Consider the following 9,500-nt stretch of genomic DNA (forward strand, 5'->3'; position numbering starts at 1 on the left):
CACCAGTTCTTGCTTGGAGGCAAATGGTATTTCGTGAAGATCTTCCAATGCACCATTGTCGTTACTTTGTCGTGCCGCTGCTTGTAGTCAGTCTGGGTGATCTTCTTGCAGCAGCTTAGCAAGTGATCCTCTGTTTCTTCAGCTTCTTTTCAATAGGTGGCACTTGCTGTCTATTGCTGTCTTCTCAATTCTGGCTTTGCATGCATTTGTTCTTTAGGCTTAGTCCTGTGCAGCCAGAATTAGCCCTTTTGTCTCTTTCGTCAGCTTTCCTCTTTTTAGCCATTGCCAAGTCTTCTTGTTACCTGCTTTGCCTGCTATTTTTTTAATGTAAAGATAAAGGTAAAGGTTCCCCTGCACATGTGTGCTAGTCATTTCCGACTCTAGGGGCCGGTGCTCATCTCCGTTTCAAAGCCGAAGAGCCAGCGCTTGTCCGAGGAGGTCTCCGTGGTCATGTGGCCGGCATGACTAGACGCCAAAGGCGCACGGAACGCTGTTACCTTCCCACCGTAGTGGTCCCTATTTTTCTACTTGCATTTTTACGTGCTTTCGAACTGCTAGGTTGGCAGAAGCTGGGACGAGTAACAGGCGCTCACTCTGTTACGCGGCACTCGGGATTCGACCCACCAAACTGCCGACCATCTGATCGACAAGCGCATGCTTTGTCTTCTCCATTCTGTTCTTCATTTGGTCTTCCTTGTAGGCCAATGTGGTCTCTCCAGTACTCAGTAGGCCTTCCTGATCAACGCTGCGACGAACTGAGTTGAAGCTATTTTCACTTCGTCTTCAGTTGCCGCATAATTAGATTAGAAGGAGGGAGGGGGGTGTAGTTCTCAGTTAGCCAAAACAATTCTCATGGATGGGAACCAAGGTCATTATTGATAACATTCTGGCGGGCTGGTGAGCTGGGAGGAGCGCCCGCATTTTCCAACAATTGGTGAATCTGATTTATGACATCTAATTGGGGTGGGAATGGCAACTTGCAACTTTATAACTGTTCTGTCCCAGCCTACGTGAGTCCTTGCTGTGCTCACAAGGAGAAACCCCTCTTCCAAGAAACAGGCAGGAAATGCAAGAAAAAACCAACCCCTTTTATTCTCACAGACCTGAGTCAATGTCCAAGGCAAACAAACACAGTTCACAGAAACTCGATCCTCAACATGAACAGTTGCCTTCGGGAACTAGCACCTCCCACACCTTCCCTTTTATTATTCAGCCAAGGCGTGGCTTCCTAATGTCTTCTCCTTTGCCTTTGGAGCTGTTCCATTGCATTCCTCTATCCTACTCACTTCTCTTGCCTGCACGTTCATGCATCCTGGATATTTCCCAGATGTGCTTCATCACTGTCCAACTCAGCCTCCCAGCACAGCTGTGTCTCAGCCTGAGCGCGAGTAGAGGGGCCAAGCTCCTCGTCCGACTGTAAGTCTTGGAGCTCCTCATAGCCTTCCTCTGATGTTACTCCAGGCCCCTCCTCCTCCTCTGATTCCTCAGACTCATCTGCCAGATCTGCTGGCTGGTGAGGAATTACAACAATAACCAAGAAGGGACGGGAATTTAGTCTTTGGCTTACCTTTGTACTTGCCGTTATTTCTTAGCCAAATAAAAATGTTCTTTGAGGAAGAATTCCTTGCCTTGAAGTTCTTTTAATTGGTCTCATCTACCGGAACCATGACAGTAAGCCAGTTTGGTCTCTCCAGGAATCAGTAGGCGTTCCTGGTATGTTAGCTTCAGTGCAGCTTTTTCCCTGTCCTTCAGATATTCTTCCATCGACCTTTTCTTGTTCTTCTTCAACCATCTGATGTACCTGCAACATTTCACGCCTACCTATTTGCCTTGGTAGGTAGAGTCTATCGACGTCACTGTGTAGTCGAAGGAGATAATTCATTGGCATTATTTTCCTGGTCTTCCTATCCATGGCTTTTAATTCTGCTTGAATCCAGTCCATGATTCCAGCAGTGTATCTTATAATTGCCCAAGTGTTAATCGCCTCGATGATATTTCCTCCACTGAATTTAGATTTTAGCATGCTCTTCATTTTCGTGACATATTCACTTCTAACCTTTTTAATTATTCTTTTCTCTGACTCTGAACTCGCATTCTGGCTAATTCACACGCTGCATTATAGATGCCGAAGTTTCTTCTGACTGTAAAGAGTGGATGGGAGAGCGCCACAGTTAGTCCTCGAGTTACGACCACAATTGAGCCCAAAATTTAAGTGAGCTCTGACCCATTTTACAACCTTGCTTGGCACAGTTGTTAGGTGAATGATTGCAGCTGTTAAGTTAGCGATGCGGTTGTTAAGTGAATCTGGCTTTCCCCGTTGACTTTCCTTGTCAGGAGGTCACAAAAGTGGATCGCTTGACCCCGGGACACTGCGACCGTCATAAATACGAATCAGTTGCCAAGCGTCTGAATTTTGATCACGTGACCCTGGGGATGCCGCAACGGTCGTTAAGTGTGAAAAACAGTCCTCAATCACTTTTTTTCCGCTGCCATGGTAACTGTTGAATGGTCACTAAATGAATTGTTGCAAGCCGAGGACTAACTGCATGCGCAAAGGAAATAAATTCTGTCAAATGAGACATAAATTTTTGCATTTCCACTCGGTACATTTTTCACAAAATCCTACTCTTGTTTTTTTTTTTAAAAAATAATCTCTGAATATCATTCCTCTCCTCCTTTTTAAGATTCATTTTCAAGCATGGATAATTTTGGGGTAGGGGAAAGACATGGGGGGGGTTTCCTCTGCATCTCTTAATATTCAGACCATCCAATAAGATTTAGCCATGTAATTTATTAATATTGGGGGAGGGAGTGCATTCCTATTTTTAGCTGTTATGTAACCCTCTGTCTCTAATTGTTTATTTATTTGGCAATGAATCACTTAAAGTGGACCTAGAGAATTAATCCCACTGGGCTTTCAGCGATATCAATCAGGCTTAATTTGATGCTCCTGCCTCTGGTGCTAGTTAACTTGAGTAGCTAATTGTTTTATCACTCAAGTTCCAGATTCTTTCCTAAATTGCAATAAATGAAGCATAGGGGAAAGGATTGGGTGGGGGGGGGGAAAATCACACTGTTTCGAGAGCATTGCCCTCTTGGTCGCCCCTCCCATACATCGCACAGGGAAGGAGCCGGGCATCTCCACCTGTGCAAAGGTAGAGCAGACTGGAGGCAGAAGAAGAAACATTAATACATTTCTTTGTGACTACTTGTTCTGGTGTGAGGAGAAGCCGTGGCTCCAGGAGAAGACACACAAACCCATCCTCCACCTACTGGGAAGGCAGTCCTTGTCTCTCTCTCTCTCTTTTTTTTTATGCTACGTGTCAAAATGAGTAGTCAATAGCCAATTTTGGTACAGGTTCACTGGCTGAGCTGTGATAAGCTAGGCCCTTCCTTCCCCTCACCTTCCTTCCTTCCTTCCTTCCTTCCTTCCTTCCTTCCTTCCTTCCTTCCTTCCTTCCTTCCTTCCTTCTTTCCTTCCTTTCTTTCTCCCTGTCTGCCTGCCTCCCTGCCTTCCACATACTCTGCAGCTTCCTTCCCTCCTCCCTCCTCCCTTCTTCCTTCCTTCCTTCCTTCCCTTCCTTCCTTCCTCCTCCCTCCTTCATTCTTTGTTTCCTTCCTTCCTTCCTTCCTTCCTTCCTTCCTTCTTTCCTTCCTTCCTTCCTTCCTTCCTCCCTGCCTGCCTGCCTGCCTTCCACATACTCTGCAGCTTCCTTCCCTCCTCCCTCCTTCCTTCCTTCCTTCCTTCCTTCCTTCCTTCTTTCCTTCCTCCCTCCCTCCCTCCCTCCCTCCCTCTCTCTCTCTCCCTCCCTCCCTCTCCGTCCCTGCCTGCCTGCCTTCCACCTACTCTGCAGCTTCCTTCCCTCCTCCCTTCTTTCTTCCTCCTTCCCTCCCTCCCTCTCTGTCCCTGCCTGCCTGCCTTCCCCATACTCTCCTGCCTTCCTTCCCTTCCTCCCTCCCTCCCTCCCTTCCTTCCTTCTTGCCTTCCCCTCATTCTCCTTCCTGCCTGCCTGCCTGCTTTCCCCTCACTCTCCAGCCTTCCTTCCTTCCTTCCTTCCTTCCTTCCTTCCTTCCTTCCTTCCTTCCTTCCTTCTTTTCTCCCTGCCTGCCTGCCTGCCTTCCACATACTCTGCAGCTTCCTTCCCTCCTCCCTTCTTCCTTCCTTCCTTCCTCCTCCCTCCTCCATTCTTTGTTTCCTTCCTTCCTTCCTTCCTTCCTTCCTTCCTTCCTTCCTCTCTCTCTCCCTCCCTCCCTGCCTTCCCCATACTCTCCTGCCTTCCTTCCCTTCCTCCTTTCTCCCTTTCTCCCTCCCTCCCTCCCTCTCTCTGTCTCTGCCTTCCTGCCTTCCCCATACTCTCCTGCCTTCCTTCCATTCCTCCCTCCCTCCCACCCTCCCTTCCTTCCTTCCCTCCTTCCTTCCTGGAGCAGTGAAGGCTTTTCATTCTTGTTAAAAACCTTTCCTACTGGCCCTGGAGGACCACAGCCCAAGACTGGAAGAGAAAAGGTGTTTCTGCCACAGAACGGAGCAGCCAATAGGAGTCGGGGGTGTTTGCCATCAACAAAATGAACTGAGACAGGCCATCTGGACTTCGACACGTGAGCTAGCACAAGTCGGAAAACACTTCTTTTAACAGGGAGCAGAAAAAGACAGGCAGAGGTTGCCTTCCCAGTAGGATTCAGAGGTGGTTAGAAGGTGGCACTCTGACCTTCAAAGACCGTCGGTGGCTGGATTCCCACTGGGACAATGCAGATTAGACCTAAGGCAGGGCTAACTCTAACCCTGGCTTTGAAAATAAAAAAATATATATATAAAAATGAGGGATCTAGTGATCCCACCAGCCTTTCTTCCTTCCAGGGTCAAAGACCAGAGGTGGTAGGAAATGTCATCTAACATCTGGAGGAACCAGAATATTTTTACAGCTGTGGAATATGTCAAAGTTTGTCAGCCTCATGGGGAGGACCAGTCTGAAAATCCATTCCACAGGAAAACCAGAAATCTATTTTATTGAAATTGGTTCAAATCATACATTCTTAGCCTGCCAGATTGTGTCTTTCCTCCTGACCTACTGGACGGGTCCAGAAAGGAGCAATCACGGTCTTTTCTTCGTACTGTCTCTGTTTCCAACATATATTTTTAAAAAGCCCTTTTTTGTTCTTTTTGCTCACTTAGCAGTTTCCAAATATCTCCCTGACTCTTACCAAGGTTAAGGAAACTTAGAAAGGAAGAATATTGACATCGTGAGCTGTTTTGGAAACCTTTTTAATGCGGAAAGGCATTGATTGAGTCAAGGGAAGCCCCTTTGCTCCAGCCTAAAGCCAAACCTTTCCAACCTTCGGTCAATCAACACAAGACTGAAAACAATGAATTGGAAAAGACATTTTTCACGCCGGAGAATCCTCCTGGGATAAAGCCAGGAAATACCATTTTTGAATGTCGTTCTTGGTTGTCAAAATATGATCCAGGTAGTCCTCGACCACAGCTGAGCCCGAAGATCTATGTAGTTAAGTGAGACATGTGTTCAGCGAGTTTTGCCCCATTTTACGAACTTTCTTGCCACACTGAATCGCCGCAGTTGATAACGAGAGTAACTAGGTTGTTAAAAACGGATCTGGCTTCCCCACTGACTTTGCTTGTCAGAGGTTTGCAAAAGGGGATCATGTGACTCCGGGACATTGTGACCGTCATAAATAGGAGTCAGATGCTAAGTGTCTGAATTTTGTTCATGGGACCATGGGGCTGCCACAAAGGTTGTAAGTGTGAAAAATGTGTTCTGTCCCAGTCTATGTGAGTCCTTGTTATGCTCACAAGGAGAAACCCCTCTTCCAACAAGCAGGCAGGAAATGCAAGAAAATACAACAACCCTGTTTATTCTCACAGACCTGAGTCAATGTCCAAGGCAAACAAACACAATCCACAGAAACTCGATCCTCAACATGAACGGCTGCCTTCAGCAACCAGCACCTCCAACACCTTCCCTTTTATAATTCAGCCAAGGCGTGGCTTCCTAATGCCTTCTCCTTTGCCTTTAGAGCCGCCCCATTGCATTCCTCTGTCCTACTCGCTTTTCTTGCCTGCGCATTCGTGCATCCTGGATTTGTCCCAGCTGTGCTTCATCTCTGTCCAACTCAGGCTCCCAACACAGCTGTGTCTCAGCCTGAGTGCGAGTAGAGGGGCCAGGCTCCTCGTCAGACTGTAAGTCTTGGAGCTCCTCGGAGCCTTCCTCTGAGTCTAATGTTACTCCAGGCCCCTCCTCCTATCTGATTCCTCAGACTCAGCTGCTGGATCCACTGGCTGACAAGGAATCACAACAAGATGGTCATAAGTCACTTTTTTCAGTGCCATTGTAACTTTGAATGGTCACCTAATGAACTGCTGCAAGTTGAGGTCTACTTGTACTAGGAGCAACTCTTGAGCTCCGCATTCAGGTTTTAGAGACCATCTTCTGGGTAGATTTTTTTTTGTTTAGAAATTTTACTGGATGTTTACTCTGTTTCATAGGACGCACGTGTGCAATCCTTGATTCTACATTTAAAAAAAAAACCCTCTCTGTAATCCCTTAATTTTCTGGGACTGGATGGAGCTGAGCATTTACTGGCTAGATGCCCTTCCTGATGCCTATGCAGAGTTCACAGCATATATTTTTCTTTGTCCCTTAGGAAAGAAACATCAGCCGCTACCTAGGATTGAACTCTCAACTTTCTGAGTGGGAGATGAGTGTCTTCACCTCTAGGCCACCTTGACTCTCCACTATGCTAATCATTATGCATTTTTATATGCTTCAGGCTAGTCCAGGATCCTTAAGGATCTTTGTGCCAGGAACCTTCCTCCCACCGCAGAAACAGGACAGACTCGGATTACAGATTTTGCAATCAGTTCAGAATCTGTCTTTCTACCCGCCAATGCCCCGGCCACCAACTTTGGCAGCTTGGTGACTTTAATTGTCAGGTCAGATTGCTATGATGATTTCTTCTTATGCTAAAATAAATTAATTATTATTGCTAAGATAACTTTAGTGCAATTGCAGGCAGTCCTTGACTTACAACCGGTAGCTTAGTGACCATTTGAAGTTACAGCGGATCCCCCAAAAGCTACTTATGATCCATTTTTGAAATTCTGATATTGGCCACTCCCTGTGGTCATGTGACCGCTGCCAAGGATGAAACTTTGGCGGCTACGTGCCCCTGCATTTCAACTTGCCTTTAGATTAAGGGAGGGAGGTGTTACTTTCAAGTGGGTTAGATGAAGAAATGAAACTTCTACGATGCAGCTGAAGACTGTGAGAGCCTGTAGCCTTGTCAAGGACAGCAGAACAGGTGTGGCTTTGAAGCAGATGGTTCCCATAACAAAGTGAACTTGTTGATATGGCCTACATAAGGCATTGGGGGTTTGGCTGGGAAAATTATTGTTTAAGTCTAGGAATTGGTGTTGGAACCTCAGAGTTAGCTTTGCTTCGACATAACCATGCAGTGTATTCAATAAACAGTAAGATTTTTGGAGACAGAATGAACCTGGAGTTTTATTGGGATTCTGAAGCCCTGATGTTGACAACTGCATTTTGGACTGTAACTAGCCTGTATTTATGACCATTTGTACCCCCAGTGGTCATGTGACTGCTACTTATGATATTTCTTTCTAGAAACTGGCATATACTTATGGTTTCTGGCAAAAAAACTGTCCAGAGTGAACAATGGTGTAAAAGTGGGTCCGGTCATGTGGTGATCTGTTTTATGATTATCACGATTTAATGTCTATAATTGTCAGACTCAATTAGCATTGTAATTTGAGGACTGGATTCTTTGCGGCTACACTGCTATTGCCTGCAAGATATTTATAAAGCATGAAAAACATTCTGAACAACTCAAGGGACAGGCAACCGATGCCTAGTTACTGTAATTCCCTTCAGCACCTCAGGATACATATCTGTTCTTCACTTAGATTGTTCCATGGATGGTGAAGTGAAGGTTGGAAGGAAAAGAAGGGGGAAAACGAAGGAGAATGCATCAAGAAATTTGCAGAAAAGGCAGAGAGGAAGCTGATTGGAGAAAGAAAGAAAGAAAGAAAGAAAGAAAGAAAGAAAGAAAGAAAGAAAGAAAGAAAGAAAGAAAGAAAGAAAGAAAGAGAAGGGGTAGGGGTAGGGGTAGGGGTAGGGGGAAGGAAGGGACAGAGAAAAAGAGAAGGGAAAGGAGAGAAAGATAAAGAAAGAAAAGAAAGAAAGAAAGAAAGAAAGAAAGAAAGAAAGAAAGAAAGAAAGAAAGAAAGAAAGAAAGAAAGAAAGAAAGAAAGAAAGAAAGAAAGAGGAAGGGAGGGAGGGAGGGAAAGGGGAAGGAAGAGGGAAAGAAAGAAAGAAAGAAAGAAAGAAAGAAAGAAAGAAAGAAAGAAAGAAAGAAAGAAAGAAAGAAAGAAAGAAAGAAAGAAAGAGGGAGGGAGGGAAAGGGGAAGGGGAAGGAAGGAAAGAGGGAAAGAAAGGAAGGAAAGAAGGAAAGAAGGAAGGAAGGAAGGAAGGAAGGAAGAAAGGAAGGAAAGAAAGAAAGAAAGAAAGAAAGAAAGAAAGAAAGAAAGAAAGAAAGAAAGAAAGAAAGAAAGAAAGAAAGAAAGAAAGAGAAAGCCAAGCAAAGTCAACGAGCGAAGCTGGATTCCTTTAATGACCGCATCATTCACTTAAGAAGTGAAACGATTCGCTTAACAATCACGGCAAAATGGTGGTTCTGAAATGAGAAGCAACTCATTTCACGACCTCCTTGCTTAGCAGCTGCTACCAATTGTGGCCGTAAGCGGAGGATTGCCCGAAACCCATGCTTATTCTGCCCAGAGAGTCATAACCAAGTACCTTACTGCTTCGTTTTCTTTTGCTTCCCAGCCTCATTTAGGTGGAGTGATTTACGTTGGATCCGAGGCCCCGGTGGCTTCTCCCTTGGAGAAATATTTTGCCCGTTCATCGTCTCTCTTCAAGCTCCTGACTCAGGAACCGCTGCCTTTCTTAGCATCTCACCCAGCCTCCAGGCATGAAAGCATCTTAGCATCCAACCGCTCTGAAGCCCAAGAAACATCATGTGGTGATCCATGGTGCCAAGAAGGGATCTAGCCTGGATCTTCAGACCTTCTCTAAATTACACATTCGATTATTATGCCGTCGATCTCTCTGTATTGAAAAAAGACCCCGGTTGCAGTTCTGTCATCGGTGGACGTGGAATCTTCATTGACCATTGATATTATCTGATGAATCCCTTAATAGCTGGCATGATGTAAATCCAGAATTAACAAACCTCCCATTGGAGATATATATTTACACAAATATGAGCTGTCACTGGTGTGACTACAGCCTGTGGATGGCCTTGGGTTAGGCTGAAGCAGGCAATAAGATTTGTCCCGTGTTTGGGGCCTAGCAAGGTATTCTAAAATACTTAACAAACACTTAACACATATCTCCCTTGCCTCTCAGCTAACAAAGCGAGAAAGAGCCTGTGGCCTAAGGGTTAGAACAATTGCCTAATGTGCAATC

At 45.5% G+C, this 9,500-nt stretch overlaps 1 protein-coding gene across 1 annotated transcript in view; it reads left to right on the forward strand.

Annotated features, from left to right (window-relative positions):
- The window catches only part of LMNTD1 (lamin tail domain containing 1), a gene marked incomplete at both ends in the record, with an annotated part of 150,204 nt that extends 141,121 nt beyond the window's left edge, over positions 1-9,083 (forward strand). Inside the window, one exon of the mRNA XM_081331941.1 lies at positions 8,859-9,083. Coding sequence (XP_081188067.1) covers positions 8,859-9,083 — 225 coding nt within the window. The remainder of the gene's footprint in view (positions 1-8,858) is intronic.
- Between the last annotated feature and the right edge of the window lie 417 nt (positions 9,084-9,500).

This window comes from Vipera berus (genome assembly GCF_964194415.1).
Source record: "Vipera berus genome assembly, chromosome: 6".
Lineage (NCBI taxonomy): Eukaryota > Metazoa > Chordata > Lepidosauria > Squamata > Viperidae > Vipera > Vipera berus.